Source organism: Mangifera indica, chromosome 20 (genome assembly GCF_011075055.1).
Source record: "Mangifera indica cultivar Alphonso chromosome 20, CATAS_Mindica_2.1, whole genome shotgun sequence".
NCBI classification, from domain to species: domain Eukaryota; kingdom Viridiplantae; phylum Streptophyta; class Magnoliopsida; order Sapindales; family Anacardiaceae; genus Mangifera; species Mangifera indica.
Window position 1 is genome coordinate 2285456 of NC_058156.1, and position 27786 is coordinate 2313241.

The following is a 27786-nucleotide window of genomic DNA, read 5'->3' on the forward strand; positions in this document are numbered from 1 at the left end:
TAGGGTGGTTTGGCCGAGAAGTGGGTCGACCTGACCCGCTACCATGGCTAATTTAATCCAAAGCCTTTTCAATGTAATGTTTATTCAAATCAGTATCTCCTTTAACATATAACTGAATTTGCACATGAGATCGAGCGGAGTAGGCCCCCTTTCAACATAAACATTGATGGCTAATCCTCACAACCTCTTTGTTAAAGATGCATGGGAACCCACATTCATTTGGCAGCCGAAACATTCAGTAATATGTATGACCCCCACTCCTTTCCCATTTGAACAGAAATAATATCATAATTAAAAGAATGTTTCTCCCTAAAATGCAATCCTTCATTCAGGTGGGAAAAAGGCAAAAGCCACTACTGTTTCACTTGTAATTTCTGCAATACTCTTGGCCTAAATACCAAAGTAAATTTAATTGACAGGTTTAAAGTCAATAAAAAACTAACTTATGCAATGATTCCTTTGTAATGTTTTTTCGTTTAAATTTTACACGAAATGATAAGTCAAAATTTTGATATTAAAATATCGTTAAAATTTGAGTCATCACTTTCAAAACTGAATTAATTATATTAAAAAAGATAAATTTTTACTCTAATAATTGATCTTATAAATACTAAATTAGATAAATTAAAATTTTAATTTTAAAAATATTATCATATAAAATTTGAATATATAAAATATTTTTTTTATCACTTAAAGTAGCTTACCGGGGAATTGACTTAGAGAGGTGTTGTCACTGTCTTCAAAGCTCATGCAAGCCCTCCTGTGGCGGAAGGCCCTTTCACCATAGAAATTATCCCATTTGCAGCCTATAAAATTGACATGACTGACAGCCTACTTTGCCTGTCTAAGTAAAGACCAAACAGCCATAACTGGCAACTCGTTCAGCTCTTTATATAAGTCCAAAGATAAGGTATCCTGTTATGACCCATACCACCAGTCATTGCATTGAAACACCACATGCATCTATCCACATCTATTAGTGAGGACCATATTCAATATCACATTATCACATGAACAACAGAGAAGAGAAAAATATGCTTCCCTACCACTAACATCCAACTTGATAGTGTTCAGTAGAACTGTATATCCATATGTATGTACTCAATTGAATGACACGCCACGATATATCATTTAGGTCAATAATTGAATACTTAAAATTGGATATATATAAGACCACTAAATATTTAAGATTATTAATGAAAAGAGAATATAAGTTATGCTAAACAAACAGACAAATTAGCAAGAATTAAAGATAGTTCCGTCGTAAAAGCAACACCACGAGAACAAGAAATCATAGTCTTTCTCATGCTCTTTACAACAACAACATTAACAGTCACCTACATACCTTATCAGCATAGCATCACCCTCTAATTATCCACCTTCCTTTCAACTTTTATTTCCCTTCTCAAGCAACACTGATCATGTTATTGCCATCCCCATGATTTAAGGTTGGCATCACCTGAAAAGCTGAATGCCTTGACGAGGAAGATTCCCTTTGCCCCCTCTGCAACGACAGCTTGAGGGGCAATGGCGATGGATCCATCATTAGATTTAAATTCAAGTTAAGATCGGACACTGTTACGGCTCCGGGAGCCGGAACCATAGGATTTGGACAAACATGGTTTGTCCCAATTATGCTTGACTGATTGAGTTTTCCTACTATCAGATTTTCCATTGGATTGTCGATGCTTGCTGGTAAAAAGAAAGGCACAGGAAGTATCATAGCAAAATTGTTTGTTTCAAGCCGCTGCACAGTGGCTGATGGATTGTTGTCTAGTTGCTCCACTTGCTCATCATCTACTGATATATCTACCACCTGAAGATTCAACCGAGAACATAATTTTCTTTTAAGATCCATAATTTGAACTAATTTAACGTATGATCCAGGAAAATATATATTTTCTCATTATTTGAATTGATTGATTTGAGTTAACATATAGAGATTCAACTTCATTTTATTATAGTTTCTCATTGTTTGAATTGATTAATTTGAGTAAATTGATTCAGATTTAAGAAATCAAAATGAAATCGTTACCGAATCTGTAGTGATATCGAAGAGGCTAGATCGGCGGCGTCGCCGGTTGAGATTGCTCCGGCGAAGAAAGTACTTCTGAGCATGACTAGCCACCTGTGTTGGAGTTCTAGTCTTAACGAAGTTTCTAGAGATTCCTCTCCAATCTCCTCTCCCTACTTTCTGTAACCCTAACAAGAACAGCTTATGCTCTTCCTCCGTCCACGGCACTCCTAATATTTTTCAATTAAATTAAAAAAAATTAACAACAAAATTGTAAATAATAAAAACTAATATTTAAACAAACAGAGATCTCAATGACTGAATCCAACCTCGCTTCCGCTCGCGACTCGCTCTAGAGTTTGGAACTGCGTCGTCGGCAGAGGCGTAACCAGCAGCCGCAACGTCATTCTTATTGTTGTTGTTATCGTTACCGTTGTTTTCATGAGGCTGTACATACTGAGACAAGTTATTCATACTCACACTCTTCCTCATGGAGTCCACCACCACTCTCACGCCGAACAACATAATCTCGCCGCCGTCGGTTACGGTGGAGCCGCTGGTATCCGACATCGTACCACGAGAAAAATAAGCGATAAAACAGAAGAACCAAACGATTGAACGAAGACGCAAGTTGAAGAAAAGGAAATGACTGATATGGTATGGCCAGTGATGTGAAGAGCTGTAACCTATATTTATAGAAGGGAAGGATTGATATGGAATTGACAACTGGCACCATGTGTGGCACAGATTGCTTCGTTTATTTGGTGTTGTTGTGTAATGTTCCTGTGTATTTCTCCTACTCCCATCCCATGAACATGAAAAATGTTAAATTTTAGTAAGAAAAAAAATCTCATTTTAATCTGATAGCTTTACATTCTGTCAGCTAAAAATTGAAGCAGAATTATATACACATTATTAGGGTTTCTGCAACTGGTCGAAAATGGGCAATGGCTTCTGATTCAGAAATTAAAAAACGTGAAAGCACATGAAGGGCAGCAAGCCAGCAACCATTTCTGAGGAAAATATTATCTTATCCTCTTTTTTTTCAATGTCAGATGGATTTAGTCAACCCAGCTTGTCCCATCAATTTGACTTAAAAAATTAACTCAATCATGTGAATCCCAATGAATCAAACTAACTCAACATGCGGTGCATTATCTTTTACAGAAAACTGGTTTATATGAAAAACTCACATGAAATGTTAAAAATGACTGCAAATATGTAATTTAAAAATGAATGTTGATGTAGTTGGCAAGATTATTGGCTTTCTGAGAAGATATTTGAAAGTTTTGATGATGAAAGAGATAGAGGAAGATGGGTCCATTTTTTTATGTCGCCTCTCATGGTGGGGGCTTTGTGGGTGCCACCATTTTCATCTAAGATGCGTCACATTACTCATCTTCCTCATTCCTTGTCTGTCAAAGTGTAAAGATAATGAATAAAAAAAGATGGGTTTCAGTTTCAGCGCACATTGTAAATGGAGATTAATGCATATGGAGCTTTTTCTTGAGAGCAAAAGTGATCATCAACAACCATTTTTCTATTTTAACAGATACAGTACAAGGTTTTCTCCGTTAATAACTTTTCACCGCCTAATATCTGCTTTGTCTTTTTGGCATGTGAATGAATCCAGAATATCTTCAATAAGCACAAATCCTTCCATTGATTGAGCTTTTGAAAACCTTTTGGACTTCTGATGCATGGTAATCCACATGACATGTCGCCTCAGATTACCAAAAGAAATGTCCAAATAATGAATAGGGTAAATTGGAAAATAACCATTGTCAGTATGTGATGTCAAAGTAAACCAACATTATTGTAGAGAAGGATTGGTTAAGGATGGCAATGGAAAGGAGCGGGGAGAGGATCTTAATCTCCATCTCTATCCCCATTCTCATAGAAGATATTAATCTCTATTCTTGTTACAGAGATGACAAATATCACGTAAAGAAAAATCTCTTTCTCATCCTTTTCCTCTCTGTTTTTCATCTTTACAAAGAAAAGTCTCTTTTTCATATCCTTTAAACACAATACAAATATATTAAATAACAAAATTAATTAAAATTAAAATCAACTCATTATTTCAAATGTCACAAATATCATATATTAACTATCTTAATATACACAACAAAAATATCAATAAATTTGAAAAACATAAATAAAACTATAAGGGTATATTAGTATTTTAAGTAAAAATATTAATATAAAGGGGTGAGGCAGAGAGAAGATACATGTATCCCCGTCTCCAATTACGGGGATATTTTTCATCTCCGTCTCTATTTCTATTAGAGAATTCTCTCTCTGTTTGGGTCAAATACTCTAAATTCAGACCGAAATTATCATTTCTATGATTAGTGCATGAGTTCAACTAACTAGTTTATGCAGATGAAATCTGAAATTATCAAATAAATAAAACTTTAGTCTTGAAATATCATCAAGAAGGGATTGCTCTCATATTTGGAATCCCCCTCTTTTTTCAGTCAAACTACCCTGCGTGTGTTGTTGGATAAGAAAACAATCACTAAAATCTGGAAAGTGAGTAAACCCATCACGCCTTTAACATATTTGTTCAAAAATCTTCGGTAAATATGTTACAATCTTATCGCTGTTATCTAAAAGGCATGGTTTCCATTTTAGTGCAATATGACTTCTTTATTGGTGGTCCATGGCTCAAATAATCGAAGGTCTTCTCCCATTTTGGTTGACAAGAAATATTTGATTTTGATTTTGTTTGAGTGCACAGGCCCACATGAAGGAATTTAATTTGCTCTTTCTTTATGTCATGCGTTTACAATTCTAAAGCTTAAAGATATCACTGTCAGGAGGATTACATTGACATCAGGTGACTACAATTTTTTTAAAACCTGATTGGTGGTGAAATCAGTTATCTCCTTAGTTCATAGTTCTTGATTCAATTAAACAATCAATCAATTTAACTTATTATTAAATTATTATATATTTTTTAAAATAGTATCAAATATTTTTTATTTTTTTAAATATAAAACATACGAAATATATAAAATATAATTTTAAATATCTATTATGTAAACTTAATTTTATTAGTTTTAAATAATATTTTGGTCAAATAAATTTATCAAATTTAATCAAATTTTAAATAAATTAATATTTATAAATAGGTCACACTAAATTTTAAACTGATTAATCATTTAACCGGTTAAACCATTTAAAAATATCCCTTTTTCGGCTAAAATTTGTTACCTTTAACCAGGAAATCTGTGTAGTGGAGCAATTAGAATACATCAATCACATCATCGATGACATACATGTAAAACAGGTATTCTGTTTCTAGCATATCAAATGAGTTCAATTAGGAACCTCCATTGACACTTCTTCCAATCTTTGATAAACTGAATTTAATACGGTACTATACATAGTAATATCAAAGATATTTGTAATATATATCAAGATGATGATATGATAGTTAAAAATTTTTATTATTATTTTAAAAAGACATATCTTATAATATGGTATAATACAAGACACATGTTAAAAGACAAATAAATATATAGTACGATATACGATTCGACTATTATGTAATAACCTATGACGTGAAAAATATCATGTAAATTTAGATTTAAATGAGGATAACTTACAGCTACAAACCACCCTTTCTTCATCCAAGCTCCCTGCCACTGTATCAAGGAATCAGAAATTGCTTCAAATTTAACCAGCAAGAAATTGCTTTAAATCCTACTTAGTTGCCTCTGGCTATTGCATCTGCTGATATCATACCTGTCAAGACCTTTTTTTTTTTATTCCTCCATGCAAATATCAAAAGGTAACATCATACTAGCCCTCAACTCTTCACTTTCTTTCGACTGCAGGTAGAAGACAGAGATCTTCCGAGCATTGAAAACTGACAAATAGATTTTGTATACATCTATTTATACTTGGCTTGCCATGAGCCCTGCTCTTGTACTTCTTGTTTCAGAAGCAGAAGTATCAGGTTGATCATTCTTCGCATCTGTTGCATATGTTTGTGTTTCTGGTGAAGAAAAGGGTGAGTTACTTAAAGTAATTATGTTCTTCTTAGACCCATCAGAAGACAATTCTATGCCTGTCAGAATTCGCTTTAGTTTAGACCGCTGGCAGATAATTCTTCCTTTATTCCATCCTGGGAAATTAAATAAAGGTGATACATCCTGCAGGAATGCGTAAGCAGCCTTCGCTATGGGATACTCTTGTGTGATTGAGTTTCTCTCCATGTGCCCCCTTCTGATCAACAGAAGGTATACCATCATTAGAGAAAACATAAAAATCATACAATCATGTCAAGTCTTATGAATTGCCAGCAAATTGCAACAGATAGAATGGTCAGCATCCCTTTGAAGGACAAACTTGGCTTGGAACTATAGACTAAGCCCCTCCATGTATCCTATACACTAATGTTAGCATTTGCATCCCAGCTCAGTCATCTTCCAACTACATGGGTCCACACCACACATGCAGTTCAGAATTAGGCATACAGAATTTCCACTGAGCTTAATCCCAGTTAGTCACCTTTCTGCCTAAACAGGAACAATATAGGTCCACATATAGAGCTGCAAATTTGAGTTGCCAGCCTATTTCCCAACTGCCCAATTTGACCTAAAATTTCTAGGGCCAACTTTACTAATCATAATTCCCAAAATGTCAAGGTTTTGATTAATGGACAGATTTAGCCATAAAATCATTTAACATAACCTAATTGCCTAAATGAAAATAACAAAAACAAAAATAGCCTGAATGAGCTAGATTACCAAGTCTAGAACCACCTAGCATGCTAGAGAATGCTTTATTTAGACTGTTAAACTGTACAGTTTCATGCCAGACTGTTGAGTCTAGTATTGTCTAGCGTTATAAATTAGGAATATATCGTTTGTTATTTTATCAAGGGTATAATGATAATTCATGGGATTTTATGACTAGCTTTGTCTATTAAAGAAAACCTGTTGGGAAAGGGTATTGATTGTCCATTGAGTTGGCTATATAATGTCCAAACCCATTGACTTAAGGTGGATAAGGTTCAATAATTGGCCTTTTGAGCTGGATTGGGTTTTATCGTAGCAGGGTCCATGGTCTGCCCCAGTACATGTTATGTAATATGTCAGAAACACCCTTAGGTCCAACCTCGGTTAATTTGTTGCACTCATATAATTAGCTGTTATGCTACATGAAATGGCAAAGGTATCTGCTAAGATTAAAATACTTGTACTCAATCCGAAAATGGTTTTTATTATAAATAGTATCTCTAAATTTCAAAAGAGAGGGGAAAAGAAATATTTTTAGAATTTTATAATTTAGACAACAAATCTTGACTGATTCATGAAGGTTTCTAATGTCTCAAATAGCCAAAAAATAAAAAGTCTCAAATCCTTGAATTGTCCAAAATGGAAGGTTTCAAAATTTTTGAATGGTTAGCTTTGTCTTGTAATTTTTTTATTAATAAAATAGTTTTATTTATTATACATTTTGTATGTTTCTCCTCTGTTTTTGTTGAATAAGAGTTAGTCCTTAACAAATTGTATCAAAACATTCAATCGAACGAGAGAGACAGATCGGCAACAAAAATGGTGAAGGGTGACCGGACTTGACACCAGAAAGGTGGCTAGAAAAAAAGGCAAACAGAAGAAGAAGAAAAGAAAGCAACAGAATATGAACAAGATCGATGATGCAGCGGTCGATTTGTGAAAAAAGTCTGACCGGCTAGGGAAGAAAATTTGCAACGTGAAAGGAAAAAAAAGACGAAAGAAGAAAGAGAAGAAACAAGACGACGACAAAAGCGTGAAGAAAAACAAATTTACAGAACACGTAGAGAAGACGGGAAGAGAGTGAAAAAAAATTTAAAAAGGAGAAAGTTGTGTGAGATAGCTGTAAATGCATGAAAAGTTGAAAAAAGAAAGAAAGAGAAAGTTGCGTGAAAGGTTAAAAAAAAATAAATAGAAATAAGACAAAGAAGTTGTATGAGACAGTTGAAAAGAAAAGATATGTGGGACTGTTTGGGAAAAAGTGGAGAAGTGGAAAGGAAGTGGACAGAAAAAAGGGTGAGTAGATATATAAAAAAAAAAGTAAAAAAATAAAATAAAAAATCTGAAAAATTAAAAAAAGGGAAAAATTAGAAAAAAATTCAATATATATATAAGAAAAAAAACCCATAATGAAGACAAGATGATTTTAAAGAGACGGAAAATGTTATAATAGCATTTACCCTTAATCTAATAGTAATTTTTATTATAAATAATGTTTTTAAGTTAAAAAAAAGAGGAGAGAAAAAATATTTCTAAGGTTTTATAATTTAGACAGCCAATTTCAACAGATTTAGAAAGATTTATGATGCTTTGAATAGTCAAAAAATAGGAGGTTTAAGAGTTTTTAAATTGTCCAGAACGAAAGACTTCGAACTTTTTAAATTATTTGATTTATCTTTCTAACCTTTTAATTAATAAAATAATTTTATTTTACTGTATTCTTTATGTTTTTATCCTCTATTTTTATTGGTCAAGAGCTGATTCTTAAAAGTGTCCAAGACTATTCATCCAGGAGTGAAGAAGAACAATGAGAATAGAGCAGGAATTAGGACAACTGATGTGAAGAACAACGAGAATAGGGCAGGAATTAGGACAACTGATGTGGTAAGAAGTTAACGACGACAAAAGAGGCTGAAAAGACCATGGGTTGCGACGTCATATTCAGAGATTACATGGCCCAAACATAACTAGCCAACAAAGAAAAGGTTAGACTCTCAACCATTGCCTGCAGAGTTGGGCTGAGCAAACATGACTCAGACAAGCCAATATAGTATTGTCTTCCTCTAAGAGGATAAAACAAAAATCATGATAGCTTCAGGGAAAAAAATTACTTACACTACAACAACAGTTGCAAGTTGAGGAAGATCCTCGCCGCTCATGAACATCTCATACATATTGTTGAGCCAAACTGATATTGCTGTATATGCACTGCCTTCCCACATTCTGTGAAACAATCAACTTAAAGATTAAAAGGAAATTACTATAAAAATATAAGAATTACTTGAGAAAGTAATTTTCATGGTACCTATGAACATCCACAGACCAAACAAGTCTGTTATTACGAAAAAGTTCAGGGAAAAGCCCCCGCTTTGTCGCTTCATGAAGCACTCTTGCCGCCCGTTCTCTCTGGCCAAGCCACCAAAGTGCTTCCAAAAGTGCATTGTAGAACCTCATTCCCAAACCACAACCTTCAGAGTTAAGTTTGTCAAAGACATACTCTACCATCTGCCAGTTAGACTCATCATCGTATTCTCCCTTGATCATCTGCCCAGTTACTTGGTGGATATTTGAAACTCTATTTGTGTACATCTCATCAAGCAATTCATAGGCATCATTCCACCTGAATTAAGGTTTTAAAGGAATCAGATATATTGCCAAAAAGGAAGTAGGCTGACACTGCTTCTGTGACATTTATAGATAACATGAATTAATTATTATGTCACAAGTTAATAAAAACTAAAAGCGCTGCTACTTCACTGGCATTTACAAATTAATTACAGTTGGGCAAGTTTAAAGATGTTATATGAAATCCATAATTTTGTTAGCTAAATAACCCTTATATCTCCGTTTATCATTTTATGTTTTCCAAGTTTTAAGCATCACACGGATATACAATATACATAGTCCATTGCTTTCCATAACTCAAATTCAGTGCACTTCAAGGCAATTTTTCAAGATATAAGGACTTCTGGTAACACTAACTGCCAGAACTTTTAAAAAGATAGCTTATCTAAAACACCAAGGAGTTGAAGAAATTAAGGACCAACTGATAATGAATAACGCATGGAGAAGACAGGAATAAGCAGTTAACAGAAAGTTGAAATTTCACATCCTGAGGCCTAAGAAACTTCAAGTAAATGTTTGGTATCTTCTGTGCAGAAACACCACTAAATTTACAGAGCATACAATGTTTCAAAAGGAAAAAAAAGACATACCACAGCATGTACTCTTAAAAGTTAACTTTTATGAAAGCAAAGCACCAAGCAAGAGCATTGTTTTCACATGCAACCTCTCAAATATTGCACTTCCAAATACTATTCCATTACAAGCTCAAAATGAATAAGCTGACAGCTTCTCAATCCTATATGAGAAAGCAAGAACCACACCTTGCCAAGTGTACATTTCAACCGCCAAACATACCCTTTTTGTATTAAGTTTGAAAACAAAGTATATAAATTAAATGTCACAAATGACATAAATAAAAAAATTTATCACACTAAAAGAATGTTCATAGTTACCATTCACAAAAACTTGTCCCTAGATTTTAACTACTTAATATCTAATAGAACAATGTGTTACTATTGTCATCTGTGATGAATCAGAATAGCTTATGTCTAAAAATTTAATCTGCTATATAATAGGATTCCTAGTGTTCAAGTTCTTCACACATTCAAGATTTTGAAAGAGATATGCAATTATTGAGAAACCCACCGTTCATGATTGAATACACAGAGAGAAAACTGACCTGTTACTCTTTGCATAAACAGCCAGCATCATACTGTAGCACATAACATTTGGCAATATCCCAGAAGCTTTAATTTCCTGGAATTGTTCCTTACTCTCGTCAACAAGGCCTGCAAAGCAGTAAACACTTAAAACCGCCTCAAGGGTCCTCTCATCAGGGTCACATCTCACCTTTTCCATCTGAACATACGCCTTTATAGCTTCCTCAAACTGGCCTCCTTGCCTAAAAGCTTCAATCAGAGCATTGAATGAATCTCGATTCCTTGAAACACCAGCCTCACCCATTCTTGACAAAATCGCCCCACACTCCTTGTACAGTCCACCTCTTGCAAAAGTATGCAGCAGTGAGTTGAAAGTTTCAAAAGTTGGCTGGCTCTGAATTTCATTCATTGTGTTAAAAGCAACAAGTGCTTCCTCATACAATGCAGCCTGCCCATATGCTGCAACAACACCAGTGTATACTTTGGAACTCGGTACTATACCTCTCTCATTCATGTAAAGTAAAATCTTCTTGGCATCCTCCTGTAGCCCTCCTTTCCCACAAGCAAAAATCAAACCCTCATAAGTCTCCATATTTGGCTCAACATTCTCCTCCACCATATCTTGAAACAAAGTTACCACCTCCTTAAAATACCCACCTTCCCCAAAAACCTGTATCAAAATATTATAAGTGGCTGCATTAGGCTCCGTATTACTCGCTTTCATCTCAAGGAAAAGCTCTCTCACATCATCATACCTCCCATTCCTCCCATACAGATTCAACAAAATACTATAAGTTGCAGCATTTGCAACACACCCTGCTGCCTGCATCTGCCTAAACTCTCCCATTGCCTCCTTAATCGACCCCATTTTTGCATGAGCTTCTAAAAACACATTATATGATGTTACATCTGGTAAATTCCCTCCAACCTCCATCTCCCCAAGAAGCTCCGAAACCTTTTCTAATTTCCCCAATTTCCCGAAAGTCTCAACGAGATAACTATATGTAGTTAAATCAGGTAACACCCCACCTTCATTCATTGTCCTGAAAACCATCTCTGCTTCATCACCTAAACCTCTAGCACCACAAGCACTTAACAATGTATTATAAGTCACAATATCAGGTTGTATCCCTTCATGTCTCATTTCCGCAAATAGTCCTAACAACCCCTCCCAATCTAATCCCCCTCTTGCACACGCATTAATCACAGTGTTATAAGTCAAAATGTTAGGCAAAATCTTCTCTCTTTTCATTCTCTCTAAGAGGTCAAGAGATGTTTCATACTGACCGTGACGTCCATACGCATTAATCAATGCTGTGTATGAAAAAACACTTCGTGGTACGCCTTGACTAGGCATTTCCTCGAAAATCTCAGCCGATTTCTCGAGCAAATTCTCTCGCCCTAACAAACTTATCATTATCGTGTAAATATGTTCGTTCGGTTTGCACCAGATCTGCCTCTGCATATATTTAAATAAACGAAGAGAGCGCTGCCAGTCGCCGCGTTGAGCGAATTCCTTGAAGACCAAAGCGAAGTCGTTTAGGGAAAGCTTGTTTTTGAACATGTCGAGGCATCGCGCGATACTGCCACGGGGTGGGAGGGAACTAAGCTTGTTAATTAGAGATTCGACGTCGTAACTATACTTTCCTTTCTCGACAATGACAGATGGATTCCCAAGGACCAACTCTTTCGGCTTGGCTCGGACTTTCACGGAGACAGTAGACAATCCACAGTCGCCAACTAGGAACATTCGATGTCCGTAGAAGATATCTTTGTCGCCGGAGAGGAATCTCCGTTGAAGTGAGAAATTACATAAGTATGGCTTCAAGTTTGGTCTCAGAAGAGAAGGACTGGGTATCGAGAGGGTCATCTTGGTGAAATAATTTGCATGAATTTCGAGAAAAATAAAGGAAACGGATTTTCTGGGTGAATTGTTGAGGTTTTCTAGCGAATTTCAATGGGAAAGTCATACAGAACTGAGAGTTTAGAAGTTGTTTTTCAATGAAGTCAGGTAGAGCTTTTGTGGATAACAGGGGGAAGGGATACTGGAGCAGGGTTTAAGGACCCTGACCCGAGACCCGTTTCTGAATGGTTGACCCGATACTAAACTGGTTTTTTGGCGGTAATTGGACCGATTAAAAAGTTCGCGATAAAACAACCATTTTCTCATAAAGGGCCGCACTATTCTGTTCGCTACCCCCCCATAATCCCTTAATCACCACCGCCAAACCTAACCGTCACACCCACGTATCTCTTCCCCTAAAATCACAACCATCGTTTTGCCACGTTTTATAATGCCACGTGCTTGACTGGACCCCACTATACGAGGCCCCCTCGCTCCCGTAGAACGCAACGGGGTTAACTGTCTGTCTTCTCACGGGGAGTCTTGTAGTTGTTATGAACTAGCGAGGGCTTTTTGGTAAAATTGACCTAACCTTCAGTTCGTAACAGTCAGCTGCAAAGGGAAAGAAAAAACAAAACAAAACCAAACCGTCTCCTTTGGTTTCTGCTTGTTAAGTTTTGGTCTGAAATTGAAGAGGCAACACATTAATGTGTTAAGCATTTAGCTGAACTTAGATTATGTCCGATTCCGAGGTATATTTTCTTTTTCTTTTAAACCCTTTTGTGAGCATCTCAGTGACAACTTAGAGCATCAGTTTGATATTTTGTGGGTTTATTTTTTTATTTTTATTTTTAGTTTTGGTGGAGTTTGTGGGTACAGAGATTGATTCTGATCTTGTTTTTGTTCGTTAAGTTGTGTGCTTTAAAGAGTGTTGTTTGATTGAAAAATTATTTGGTGTCTGTTGGTTTTGGTGTAGCATAAACTGATGGCCTTGAAGAAGGCCTATGCGGATATTATTTTGAACACGGCGAAAGAGGCGGCGGCGAGGATAATGGTGTCGGAGAGGAAAGCGATGAGATATCAGAAGGAGCTGTTTACGGCGAAAGAAGACGCGTTGCGTATGCTGCTTCGGCTTAAGCAAATGTTGGATACTAAGGTATTCTGTTTATATATTCCTTTCTGTTTGATCTTGTTTTTGTGTTTTGGTGTTGAGGAGTTGATGAAGGGTTCCTTCTGTTTGGTGTTAATTGTTCGTTTGCTGAGAAACCTTCTAATTTGATTCTTTTAATTCGTTCGTTTCATTTAATGTTTCTGTGTTTTCTTATTTGGCTTGGCTTGGCTTGCTGGGGTGTCTCTTATGATTGATTATGTCTTGTGAGGTTTTTGCTTTACATTGAAGAGAGTATTTCATTGTATATAGTTTCTTTCTTTTTCTTTTTTTTCCTTCTTTCTCTCATTTTTTTAATATTAAGCTCTGAACAGTCGATGAATCAGAGAGAACATGTAACCTTGGGGTTTTTACTTTTCTTTCAATGACTGTTTTTCCCCTATATGATTGTTCATGGTTAGAAAGGAGTCTGCATTAGCTGATGGGTTTGTCTTACTGTGGGATGGTGTGAAATAATGTTTTCTTCTCTTGCTAAAACTGCAATCTGGCCTAGAATACATGTAGTGCTTAGCAGTATTTGAAATCAGTCCTAGAATATGTCAAAGGATTAGCATTTTCTGAAATTTGTCCTATCATTCATGTTTTCAAGAATTTTCGTTGTTCATAAGCAGTCTTATTTTGGGGCATGTTTTTCTGTCTTTTTTTCAGTAAATGATGGATTCTATTGGTTTTTATGTTGTATTTTGTAATGGTTATGGCTTGTATAACATCTTTTACCCTTTTCATTGTCTAAATACTAGATTTCCCTGAAGACAATATTTGGTATCCCAATTCTATTGTTACAGGAGTTTTTGTCATCTTAAAATCATCTCATTGTGTAAACTTTCTATCATCATTCACTGAAAATAATCCAATTAGAGTTTCATCATGTTCATCAAATATATATTTTACTTATTTTATCTTGGAGTTCACTCTATTCGTGCCTGTGTTTGGGAGGAATGCAGGTGGGACTGCGGATAAGCTGTATTATAAAAATTGTCTAAATAGCACAACTTTTCATTCTAACATTAGACGATTCTTGTACATCTCTCTTGTTTGATTACTTCTAGAAAGTGAAAAACAGAGGCAGTTTTGTTCCTTCTTTTTTTTTTTTTTCTCCCCTACGGTTCTATCTTGTTTCACTCCTATTTCCTAATAGGTGATCTCAAATCCATTTTTTTCAGTTGCTTGCTTGAAAGAGTGTGTCTTCAGTCTCAACCTTGGCCCAAGACTGAATTCACAGAAAACAAACAGTGGGTACACAGCTTGTTGCAAATTTTTCGATGCTCCACTACAACTAATCAGTCATGTGTTTTGACATTTTTATGTCATATATCATCCCATGTATACGTTTTCAGAGAGTATTTTGTGTTGCTACATGATCTAAAGTGGAAAAATGGATTGCTGATTCTTGAGATGGCAGGAAGAACAGGGAATTAGGTTTGTTTGATTTGGGGTGAATCAAGCAACATAGTGAGGTCACCAGAATCTAATCTTCTGTTTGATAGTTTCTGCTCGTTTTGTGTTCTCCTTTTTGAACTCTTTCTTATTTTTTCATCTTATGTAGGATAGCTAAAAGAATTAAACTAATGGTGCATTAATTATAGGTTAATGAAGCACAGGTAGCAGCCTTGTATAAACAAAGTAAGATAGACGAACTTGAAGCACAACTTGGTGAAGCAGAAGATGTAGTAAAAGATCTTAGAGCAGAGTTGATAGAAGCACAAGATGAATTGGAGAGGGCAACAAACGATCAAATGCGACTTTTGGATGAACAAAATGCCTATGGTGATGTTGCTACTATGATGACAGCATCACTGGACAACAGACTCAATACTTCTGTGACTATGGTGTCTTCTCTACCAGATGCAATATCTGAATTGGTTGTGACGTCTGATGTGAAGAATTCACCTTTGAAGATGACTTTTGAGGGGAACCAATGTTATGGTGAAAATGGTTCTCATAAAGATAATTGTATTTTTTGCAATTCTGACTTTGCCTCTATAGTTACAAGAAGAAAAGAGCCTAAGCTTTACAGGAATGGGTGCACCCAGAGAATTCATGCATTTGAAAGAAACCTCTTAGGTGGAAATTTGTCTCTTCCTGGGCAAGTAGATGATGGAAAAAATGAAACCTCTATTGGAGAAGATGAAGATGCATGCACAAACCTTGACGCTGGGGCTGATAAAATGGATGGAGTAGAGAATAATCCAGATGAATACAAAATGACAGAGGGAAATAGAAACTGCATTTCAGTTCAATCTTTGAAGTCCTTTTACTGGAAAAGAAAAAGAGCTGGCAGATATAAGAAAAGAAAGGTTTTCTTTAGGAATTTTCCAGATGGGGTTGTAGAAACAACTCAAGAATCTGATCATTTCCGCCCCAGGAATTTCCCTGATGCAGTTGGTGACGATGTCCTACTTGATTCCTCTAAGATATTTGAAACTAAAGCTGAGAAGGATTCAGAATATCTGTCAACCCAGCAATCACTGTCAGATAATGGTAGGATGATTTTTCAGTCAGAATGTGCAGAAGTTATTGAAAGTGATTTTGAGTTTCACAATGCTTGTACTGTTCAAACCCTATCAAACAATGATGACTTGTTGGTAGATACATTGGAGTTGACAAGTCAGGAATGTGGATCTGTAGAGAGTTCTGAGGTTCCAGCTTGCAGTGCAGATGCTCAAGCTGTCAATATGCCTTCAGTAAATTCAGATGTTAAAGCGCCTAATTTAACGGAAGGGATTCCTACTCAACCTTTATATGTTAAATTTCTCAAGTATACCTTCCAAAGGAAGCAGAAGAAGGAATCTTTGAACGGTTATGATGGGAATTCTTCTGCCAAAGAAAGCATTGTGAAGACAAAGATGGGGGAAAAGCAAAATGGTTCTTTGGAGTCACATACGTCAACTGAATCATCTCGAGATAGTCAATGACTAGCACAGTTGGCTTGTCAGGTTGGCTATATGTTTATTTATAGTTCTGGTTTGGATGCATGCATTTGGAGTATGTTTGTTTTTCATGTTAGTACTCATCTAGAAATGATGATATCTTTATTTACTGGTTCTATGGTTGTCATGAACTGTGGCTCAATTGGCGAATTAGCTAGTTTTTATTTCTCTTTTTTTCTGAATATACTATTGCCTTTGTTTAAACTAATCAATTTGAGAATCTCATCTGAGATGCTGATGATGGATCATAGATTTATTTAACGCACATGTTTGCTTGTGCTTGAGGCTTCCAATAATTTGCCATTAATATAGTCATAAGTTCTGATTGATCTCTCTGCTAAGTAATATTCCTGTAGATTCAAAATCTCTCTTTCCATTTCCCTTTCTTAAATTTTCTGGAAAAATAGGCTGATTTGTCGATTTTATTACCAGCGAAAACATCAAAATATTAAGCCTTGAGCTGCGAAAAGCAAGCATATTGTTAAGTCCTGAGAATGGTTGCTTTGTTTCTTGTTGGTGTATTCACGCTTCATCTCTAAATCTCGCATTCTTTTTCCATCCACCTTTCTTTGTTCATTTCTTTTTCGTGTGCAAATGTGGGTGTCATATTTTCATAATCGGTTCTGGTCAGGTTTATAGTTGTGTCACCGTCTTGGCTGACTAACATGAAGCAGGTTGGTGATGAGAGAAAACCTAACGCTTTTTGAAGCATCTCCTTTCCGATATCCATAGTATCAACAGGAAAAACATGCAGAAAATTACTGTCTTGCTATTGACTTTGGACTGTCCCATTTATCATCTGAATATTCCAATGCAGCTATATTTGAACACTTTTTTCTTCCTAATCATGATATTATATGGCTTAGAATTAATCTCTAAATTTGTCCTTCACAGCTTATATGACTGACTGAGAAGAAATGCTGTATTCGGCCGAATGGAGCAAGCACAGAATTGACCCCATCCTAACCCTCTTCAATGTAGCTCAGAAGACGATGTTTGTCGAACAATTCTGATGAATAGGCTGCAGATTATGAAGGGAAAGCTATACATCTCCAACTTTATAATATATATAGACATGTTCATCAAGAAATCAAAATTGTTGTACTTTCTGTAATTGCTGCATCATATTATATTATATTTAAGTAGTCTGATGAAATTATTTGGGGTGGTTTAATGGAAGCCTTTAGTAAAATTGTTACTTGCTGTGTTTTAATGTCCATAAAATACATCACTGCTTCTTGATTCCGAGATCAAATGACAAGATCTGGAGTTTCACTCCATAACTGCATTTGTCAACTTTCATATCTTGTTATTTTAGTAACAAAAATCATTTGTATTTATAAATTAGTATTAATTCGAGTAGTAATAATAAATTAATATTATATGATGGATGATTTCAACCTAATCATATAGTGATACGTAACTATTGATATTTTAATTAGTATTCATTATACAAGGATATTGTATTGTTCTTTCAAGAATTTCTAGTTCACAACTTTTAAGGTATAAAATTTATGATGTGATTTACCTCTTTATTATAGTTATTAATATTTTGCAATATACGTTATTTTGGGCATAGAAGTCTTAGAAATCTTTTTGAATGATTCCTACTCATTAGCATTTAAAAGTGTAAGTGAATCGAGTTGAGCCACGAGCGCAATTTAGTTATTTTAAAACAAAGCTCAAGTTCATCCAATAAGAAAATTTTAGACTCAAGTTCGAGACCGAAATAGTTTATTTAAGCTTGGTTTAAAAAATTATATTTGAACTCTATAACAATTAAAAAAATTATATTTAAATTTTTTTAACACATATATTTATAAAGGCTAAGATTTTGAGAGTATAAAAACAAGATTTGAAACTTTTAAATATTAGTGATATTTTACTTAAACCAAATAATGAACTTGTGAGGTTACCAAACTGATTACAACAAATTTGAGTTTGAACTTAATTTGACACAAATCAAGCCTCTAGCAGCTCGTAAATGGCTCAGTTGATTTACCCCCTACAGCGAAGGCCCAAATTTACCATACAGTCTTGCATTAATTGAGATTGTGTGATATACAATATGTATCATACGATACGATACAGATATAAAATAATACATATCATTAGGTATACGAATTAATATGATACAAATTTTTTTATTCTATTTTTTAAAAACCGTATCATGTAATACGATACAATATTAGATGTGCAATACAAAAAATTAGATTTTCGATACATAATATAATATTTGATTTGACTATCATGGTGGTGATCTTGAATGTTACATAAAGGTGTGCTTAAAGATACCATAATTAATCACGAGAATCATTTCCATTTCATATTCAAGCTACAACGAAAGAAAATGACTAGCTAACCGTCAGGAGGGCGAAAAGGCTGCCCTAATCTATACACATCTCACACTTGGTGGAAACATTTGGTGTAAAGTGATTACTCTTCTTTCAGTCTTCGAATTACTTGAAAAGTTTAAAAACCAAAAAAAAAAAGCTAATTGAATTCAAGAATTATTGAATGAATATGCTTCTTGATCCCCTGACTGCTGACTAAGAGGACTACTTTCATGGGAAAGTAAAGAGAAAAAGAAAAAGAAAAACCTGAATCCATGTACTCAGTAATGGCCCTCAGATATATCCCTTACATAAGAGTATTTTCACCAACTATCACGCGTATAATGATTCCTTCATGACCTGCTAACTTCACACCTGCTGCACAATAAGTAGAAATCAAATGGTTACCAGGATAAACAGGAGTTAATCTAATATGTTAAATTTCAGCTTTGACAGAAAAAGAAGACAAAAAGGGAAACCACATTTTGTATGCAATGATCCAAATGCCCATCTTAGCATTATAAAAGATCATGGCAGAAGCTTCATGGGAAACAGCATCCATGTGACTTGAGCTAGCTGGACAGGAGAGATAAGTTTGGGGAAGGTATATGCCCCTCACATGAATTATCTAGACAAATCCACAGTCAAGTTGATTTTATGGAGGGTTCTAACTACACAAATTGTTTGTCAACAGCGATACAATTACAATTATATCAAGCATCACATGTCCGAGAACCCCTGAACTGTGCTGAATCACATCATGCATGAACTAGCAGTCTAGCAAGATTATGAAAGAAAGAACGAACAAATAAGAAAGGAAAACATGAGACTGCTTGAAAAATCAAAGGCCAAAATCAGTGTTATTTTATAATACCTACTGATTCCACTGGTTACTGATGTGCCACCTCTGATACACCCCTTGAATCAGTGCAAATTTCTGCTAATGGATTCACAATGAACCCACCGCCCTGATACCTCAACTTACGATTCTGTAAATTAAGAGTTCCGGAGTTTCCATTAATATCAGTTCTGTGATGCATAGCACTGCATGATGAGGTGCCACCAGAAGAAGTAAATCTCGAGGTTGAACTTCGGCTTTCTGTCTTCCTCCAGAATTTGGAGCTTAAAAATTCAGCACCAGGTAGCAGACAACATGTGGTTCCCTGGGAGTCAGTATCGGTCATCCTTCCAGTTGATACAGCCAAGTCATACGATATCCCATCTAGTGCCAGCTCAAGGCCGTGAACACGTGTCTCCAAAGAGTGCATCCCAGTTTGTGAGCTACCAATGAATCTCTATACATATGGGGGAAAATCAGCAACAAGTGAGAAGAAACACTCATCAAAATGCATTAATTGATTCATTACTTATATACTAGAACTCTCATATACGGTTCAGATCATAGAAGTGTTATAACACATGCACACATGGATTGCATGGATGTAAGCTTATTTTGAACAAATGAAAGAAAGAGCATTGGAACCAAATCCAAAGGTGAAGAATTATGAATTCTAGAAGCAATTAAAGACTATGAGAACAATAAAACAAATCTATAGAATTATTTGTCTTTCATATTACTTCTGTCAAGCTGACATTGATTAAGTGTTGACAATTAAGTAGCAGGCTTATTGTAATCCACTGATAATGTCATTTAGGGAGGCCATGAGACGAATATAAACTTTGTCTAACATTAAATGGTTTTGTATGTAAGGTAAATTTCAATGATAGGAGGAACAACTCTCTAACATATGGTACTTTATAAATAGGTGTAGGCATATGTATTAGACAGCAAAATATCAAGTTAAAATTGAAGCCAAATTTCGAGGCATTATAAACTAACCTGAAGGAGATCTAGTAGACTGGATTGTTGATTTTCAATCTGAACAAGTTGATTGCGGATCAAAGATAAATCTTCACAGTCCTTATGATTCATCTGCAGATTCTCACAATTATCACTAAATACAAGAGTATTTTCTCGGCTCTCCTCATGACATGGGACAACCCGAGATCCAGACCTCAACCCTCCAAATTTGTGCATCCTGTCATCAGAACTCTTGTTGAAAAGGGCACGTTTTGTATCAGGCTTTGGAGGCCTAGTTTTCTCATTCTTCCTTCTTTCTGAGGCATTCCCATCTCTTTCCATGACATCATCCTCAGCATCCATTAAAGAAGCAGAACCAGGAACAGAAATCTCAACTTTCCAGTTTGAAGGTTTTTTATGCTCCAGCTTTTGGAAAATTTCCTGACTCGTTTTCTTAAAGGGGCCTCTCTTCCTAACAGTGTTTGCAAATGAACCATCAGGTGGAGTTGACTTGCCAGCTGAAATCGATTTCCTCTGCAACTCAAGACCTGAAGTGAAATTATTCGGGCCAACTAGATATCTTCCATCACTTGCATTTTCTAATCCCCATCAACATAAAAGAGAAAAAAATAAGAACATCAGAGATATGATCAATCAAAAGAAGAGAAACATTCAACAAGCCCAAATCATCAGAAAGCAAATCCAAATGAAAATTCAGCAAATTGTTGCAGATTCAGATCTTTGAGTTCCCTCAGCAAATCTAAACAGATGATCCAATTCTCCTAAAGATCTATGATTTCTCAATCATGAATATAAAAAAATACCTTTGGATAAACAATGCGATTGTAGTGGCTGGGACACCTCCGGTATATCTGGAACTTGTTTCCATGCCTCTATCATCTGATTCATGACCTCCCTAACAGCCTTTACCTATCAACGAAAAAATAAAACCATACACTTTCAACAGCAACTATATAATTAACACTAAAACTAAAAAAATAACAAATGCAAACCTTATCAAATCTCCTACTCTCAGAAACTTTCAAGCAATTGGCCTTAAACTCAGCTACCGAATCCTTCTCCACCGCGGCCAACCTCCACAGCCCCTCCGCTGCGGCTTTTCTCACCGCCCAATCATCACTACTCAAAAACCCAAGCAAACAGCTTATCAGCCCCTTCAGCCCCTCCCCACCCGCCGCACCCGATCCGATCACACTCCCAACCACCACCAAAGCTGCTGCTTTGGCCTTGAACCGTTCATTCTTCACCAACCTCTCCAATCTCGCCAACAACCTGCCCAGCCTCCCCGCATCTGGATCCGGCGCCGCATCGATCGCTGCAGCCAGGCACAGCGCCGCACCGACCTGCGCATTCATATCCTGCTCCGTGAAAAGCGCGTCGGACAGCAACTTCAAAATAGTGACAAATGCCGACGCAGTGACACGTGACGAAAGAGACGAAATTGTGCTTATGCACGTGGCCTGGATGGAGGAGTTCTTGTCACGGAAATTGCGTGTGAGATTGTTGACGATCTTGGTTACGTAAGGCGACAAATTGTGGGACGACGACAGAGTGGTGATGACGTGGGTGCATTCTTTTCTGACCCCCAGTCTATCGGAGGAATTCGTAGAAAGAATACAGGAGAGAAATGTCGGGAGGAGAGCTGATTCCAACGTTGAGGCTATTGATTCCAGTTCGGTTGCTGCCTGTGAATACGTATCACGGTCCGACAGTTTTGTCAGTAAACCGTAAACTCTGAGTTTGAGAGGTTGAGCCATTTCGTTTTGCGGTTAATGTAACTTTTTAGAAGTTTCGTGATGGTCGTGGAGGTGGCGCCGCCGGGTCTCAGGAACCGCCGGTAACATTTGGCGGTGATGAGTGTCAGTGAAAGGACAATTGTGTCTAAGAAATTGCGTATGCGCTTTTTGAAAGTCGATAGGAAAATGTAATAAAGGAGAGGGATGTCATACTGTCACGACAGTTGTTAAGCACGGTGTCGTTTTACGTGGAGTGATGAAGGAATGGTTTTCTTTTTGTTTTTACTTTACTCAAAGTGGATCAATCTTTAATCGTAATTAATTATGATTAGTATTAGTAATGATGATCCCGTGAAGTCAAGTTCATCATGAGAACTAGCACAAACTGCCACGTGGAGGATCTCCGATTTTTCTACCATTTAAAAAATGAAAAATTAGTGAAAGGGGAAGAGTTAATTATGCGCTGGAGAGCATGTGAAGATGCATAGGCAGTTAATACCGGTAAATTAGCGCCAAAATTAACGGCCACGTACTGTAGCATGGATTATAATCTAAATTACTGTGACTTTAATCAAGATGCTTCAGTTTCTCACCTTTGAATCATTACTTGATGACGTGTCCGCTTTTAAGACAAATGCATAGACCTGGGGTCGGCATACAAATTTCTTTTGTTTTTAAATGGCCAAAGCACTTAGTCCCACCCGAGTTGTCGTCTATTTTTAAACTCACATTATAGAGTTTTAAAATTTAAATATCCCCCCATTATCCAAATACAATTAAAAATTTTTGTTATGTATAAAGATAAAATCCTCATTTCAATAATATTATTAAAAAAATTTAATTTTATCTCATTCTCTTTTAGTTTTTGAAATTTAACATTTTTTTTTTAATCTAAACTTTTCTAGTTTTAAAAAGTAATTATTTTTCCTTACATCTAAGTTTTTTGTTTCTCCTCACTCTAACCATTGTTGTATCTTTGACGACCTCTTCTTCTCACCCAAACTGTTAATCAGTTCTCCCTTGTCGTCGAGAGACTAAGAGGCATAGACGAATGAATGAAAATCAAATCTTCGTCCCTCTTCTATTGATGAAAAGACAAATTGTCTCTTTATTTGTTGATAGAGAGAGAGGAATTCATCTATTTCCATCAATGAATAGAGAGAGATAAAGACAATTCGTCTATCTTCATCAACAGACAAAGAGACAAAGATTCGTCTCTTCGTCAACAAACGAAGAATGAAAATTTGATCTTCATCTGTTCATTAACGTCTCTTGGTCTCCCAATGGCAAGAGAGAGTTGACTTAACGGATTGGGTGGAAAAAGAAGGTCTTTGGAGATGCAGCAATGGCCAGAAAAGAGAGAAAAAAAAACTTATATGTGAGGGAAAATAATCATTTTTTAAAACTAGAAAAATTTAGACAAGAGTAAAAGTATTAGTTTTTAAAATTTAGAAAAAATTAAATAAAATTAAATATTTTTTAATAATATTATTGTAATAATGATTTTACCCTTTTATATAACAAAAATTTTTAACAAAGTTTGAATGATAGGTAAATATTTAGTTTTTAAAACTCTTGGGTGTCAATTAGTAGCAGAGTAAAACTTGGGAGTTTGGCTTTTTCCAATGAACAAGAAGCAAAGTTGGAATCAACGACAATCTGGTAGGTGTCGGTAGCAAATCAAACAGTAAGGCGAGATGAGTACGACACCGTTCTAATCTAATGTTGCTTGATAGCCTCACTTGTCGGTTGGATGGAAACAATTAGATTAATACACATCGTTTTAAAAAGCCCATTTCAACCAACCATTTAAGTTATAAACATGTTTAACTTTCAAGGAAAAGGAAGACCGTGTGCAATTTTGTCAAAGGACAAATTTTACTGCAGTGTCGGTTAGCATTTAACCATGAGTTTATACGTTAATTTGTATTATAATTATTAATATCTTATAATACATAACATATATTATATAATATAATATGATATAGATATAAAATAATAAATATCATTAAGTATATCAAATTATATAATATAATAAATATATCATATAATATAATACGTATCATATGAGATAATATATATTATCAATACAGATTAATAAATTTTTTAGAGAAAATGATGAAGTGATAAAAGTATATATGAAAAATTTTAAAATTTCAAAGATATTTATAATATTTTTTAAAATAACGACGTCTCAATTAGATTTTGTAAATATTATATTATATAATATGATATAATATTTGGCACATGAAATAAAAAAGGTGAAAGGACTATTTCTCATCTAAAGTATGATGTTTTTTAAATTCTTATCTGTTAATTTTACAAATTTTATTTATCGATTTATAAATAATTAAAATTAATTGAGCTTATTAATTATGATTTATATGTGATTAAGAAACTTGTTCGATAAATTGAATTTTTTGTGACTTTGAATTTAAGGAAGTGGTGTTTTGATGAGAAATTTTATATGTATATATATATATATATATATATATATATATATATATATATATATATATATATATATTATATATAATTTAGGTATATTATTATGTATTTAAGTATAATTTTATTTATAATTTAAAATTATATAATAATATATTATTTATATATTTAAATTACGAATGATTGTTAATGAAGATGATAATGCCATGTGGTCTGATGTGATGTGATGGGGTCCCGTCTCAAATGCGTGTTTCGGTGATGTATACAAAACCGTATATGTTAGGTGGCGTTGTTATATTATGCGGTCACTTTCGTACTTCCACATGTAGGGCAGGCATCAATCATCATGTGGTGGTGTGGGGGCCTTGTTTTGATTTCACATACTTATTGTGCCTCCTCCAACGATTATAATAATTGACTACTGGCTTCACGAGATTTACATGACCTCTTCAGTAATTAATTAGAAACAATAAAAAGTACATGCACCAAGATTTAAGCATTTAATCATATGCTTACACGGTGAATCATGATTTAATTAAATAATTTAAAATTTAAAATAAAATAATATTTAATTTTTTATATATATATATATATATATATACACACACATAATCATATTTACTCACACCCATATGTATCTATACGCATCCGTAGGCACTTGCATGCTCTCACACTTGCCCACTCACACCCACAGGCAGCCACTCGCACTCACACACATCTGCTCGCACTTGTATCTATTCTTTACATTTATGTTTATCTTTTTGTTTCAATCTGTATTATACTAAAAATTAATTTGTTTCCGAATAAGTTTTTAAATCTTCAGAGCATAATTTACTAAACATAGAGTATGTTCTGGAATGAAAGGTTATTGAAAAAAATTATACTGAATCTAACATAATTAATAAGGAGGGGTATTTTGAAAACAAAATTAAATTTGCTTAGAAAAGTAAAACCACTCAAAATTTATCTAAAAAAGTTTAGATGAAAACTTTTGCAATTATTTTAATTAATATCCCAAATTTTACTATTATTATATGTTTGTAAAAATAGTTTTATTACTTTGGATCTGGGCTGAAGAAGCAGGTGTCATATGTGGGCCCAGATAGGCAAAGACTTTGTCAGCCCAAGAATTTAACCTGCTCAAGCACATAGGTGAGAGTTGGACTTGAGGAAGCGTTGAGAATGGTAATGCGAAGACCTAAACAGGCTAACCTGCCAATTTTATTCAAACCAATAACCGAATCGACTTAACAAAGGCTAAGAGGGTTACTAGCTCAAACTATATGGGCAACTTTACGTTTAAATTTGAATTAAGTTTGTTTAAGTTCAATTAAATAAATTCAAAATAAGTTTGACTCAAATAAATTAGAGTTTGGATTTGAGTTCAAGAATTAAATATTTTCAAATTTAAACTCAAATTTTAAAGGTGTTCCCTTCACCAAACTTTCGAACATAAAAATTTAGAAATAAATTTATTAAAGTGATATCATTTAATTAATACACATCAAAATAATATCATTTTAGTCATTTTTATCCAATTACAATTTCAAACTGAACTTGAAGTTTAACTTGAATACGAACTCAAACTCAACTCTTATAAAAAGAGTCGAGTTTGAACAACTTTAAAACAAATTTGACAAGTTCAAACTCGAGCTTAACTTCACTCAAATTTAGTTAAGTTTGAGTTATATAGACTAACTTTAAAATTACATAAATTTAATTATAATTGTATAGTGAAAAAAATAGTAATTTGATTTATATCAAAATAAAAAATAATTAAAATAATTAATTATCTGAATATTGAAGTTCAAATAAGTCATTTTATTTGTTATTTAACTATATTATAAACAAATTTAAAAAAAAAAACCTAAAATTGACATTCACAATAATTTTCTAGATATATAACAATTTAGAATAAACTTTTTTAAATATGTTTTTCACTTTTTTAAGAAAAAATTAATTAATTAATTCCACTACAAAAATATAGATGATGCCAGAAAAGATATTCTAGACCCCCTTAGGCACTATAATTTAAATAATGTATATTTAATTATGCTATTTAGAATTTCAAACTTATTAAATTTAAATTTAGTTTCTTATTCTTCCAATTATTGAGCTATTTTTTATCTTTGATTTTATATCGTATTATTGACATGTAAATAAATTGATAATGCATTGAATACATAGCAATTTGTGTCTTACAATATATTCAATAAAATTATATATACAAATAATAAGTACAAACTTATTATATAAATAATAATATGTTATTGTATGATTGAGTAATTTTAAATTAAAGATAAAATAATATCAAATTATATAATAACATATTATTATTTGAGATATGAAATTTGTAAAAAATAATTTGAAATGATTAGTTCTTTAAATAAATAAAAAAATGATAAAGAGTTGAAAGACAATGAAATAATTTATTAATTTGGTCTAGCCAGACCCATCCAAATCAATATATTTAATCTAGATATAATAACAAGATGAGTAAAGATTGAATTCCTTAAACTCTATCATTATTTTTATAGGAAATTTCTTTTTTTATCCTATTTCGACATAGGGATGACAAGGAATTTATGTCCCTTTTTTATGAAAAAATTTTCTCGTCCCCGGTTCAAATCCGGGCTCAGATAGACTTTCTTTATAAGTTTTATAATTATTAAAAAATTTGAACACATTAAAATAATCGTATTTACACGAATATTCTGATTCAATAATAAGCATTATCTTTGTCCACTATGTATATTATAATAATGTAAAATAAAAAATGTGAATAAATAGGTTCATGGATATTTTGAGGGGTATGATTGAAATTTAAAAATTAGAATGAGGATATTTTTGGAAAAATAATTTAAAACAAACAAATAAATCTTTAGGTTTTTATTTTTCTTCCTATAAAACTAGTATTATTTTTATCTCTATTTTATAAGAAAATTCTTTCTTCGTTCGAAAGGGAATGGACTGAAAACCTAATTTCGTGAGCCTAATTATAATCTCTAACTTGACTACTTTT

The 27786-nt window shown here is 34.2% G+C and overlaps 4 protein-coding genes across 8 annotated transcripts; 1 reads left to right on the plus strand and 3 right to left on the minus strand.

The window, feature by feature from the left end:
- Positions 1-327: 327 nt before the first annotated feature.
- LOC123203944 (transcription factor MYB1R1-like) lies at positions 328-2947 on the minus strand. 2 transcript variants are annotated; one of them, XR_006499403.1, is made up of 5 exons: positions 2344-2947; positions 2036-2244; positions 1346-1816; positions 705-915; positions 328-390 (listed from the first exon to the last, which is right to left on the minus strand). XR_006499403.1 is itself a non-coding variant. In XM_044620442.1 (3 exons), the coding sequence occupies exons 1-3, from the start codon at positions 2582-2584 to the stop codon at positions 1406-1408; spliced, it is 861 nt and encodes a 286-aa protein (XP_044476377.1). In that variant the 5' UTR covers positions 2585-2946; the 3' UTR covers positions 1165-1405. The 2 variants fall into 2 exon arrangements, 1 of the variants encoding a protein (XP_044476377.1); XM_044620442.1 differs by lacking the exons at positions 328-390; positions 705-915 and having other exon boundaries at positions 1165-1816; positions 2344-2946.
- Positions 2948-5448: 2501 nt separating this feature from the next.
- LOC123204455 (pentatricopeptide repeat-containing protein At1g74850, chloroplastic-like) lies at positions 5449-12561 on the minus strand. The gene is made up of 4 exons (XM_044621118.1): positions 10508-12561; positions 9068-9382; positions 8878-8985; positions 5449-6250 (listed from the first exon to the last, which is right to left on the minus strand). Exons 1-4 carry the CDS (start codon positions 12355-12357, stop codon positions 5920-5922), a joined length of 2604 nt encoding a protein of 867 aa, XP_044477053.1. The 5' UTR covers positions 12358-12561; the 3' UTR covers positions 5449-5919.
- A 311-nt stretch (positions 12562-12872) lies between these two features.
- LOC123204456 lies at positions 12873-17626 on the plus strand. Its single transcript, XM_044621119.1, has 4 exons — positions 12873-13082; positions 13307-13486; positions 15085-16434; positions 17323-17626. Exons 1-3 carry the CDS (start codon positions 13068-13070, stop codon positions 16411-16413), a joined length of 1524 nt encoding a protein of 507 aa, XP_044477054.1. The 5' UTR covers positions 12873-13067; the 3' UTR covers positions 16414-16434; positions 17323-17626.
- A 1084-nt stretch (positions 17627-18710) lies between these two features.
- LOC123203855 (TORTIFOLIA1-like protein 3) lies at positions 18711-22508 on the minus strand. 4 transcript variants are annotated; one of them, XM_044620311.1, is made up of 5 exons: positions 21576-22508; positions 21387-21492; positions 20602-21161; positions 19640-20056; positions 18711-19136 (listed from the first exon to the last, which is right to left on the minus strand). In XM_044620311.1, the coding sequence occupies exons 1-4, from the start codon at positions 22338-22340 to the stop codon at positions 19652-19654; spliced, it is 1836 nt and encodes a 611-aa protein (XP_044476246.1). In that variant the 5' UTR covers positions 22341-22508; the 3' UTR covers positions 18711-19136; positions 19640-19651. The 4 variants fall into 4 exon arrangements, with proteins under 4 accessions (XP_044476246.1, XP_044476245.1, XP_044476244.1 ...); XM_044620310.1 differs by having other exon boundaries at positions 18711-19139; XM_044620309.1 differs by having other exon boundaries at positions 19636-20056; positions 21576-22506.
- Between the last annotated feature and the right edge of the window lie 5278 nt (positions 22509-27786).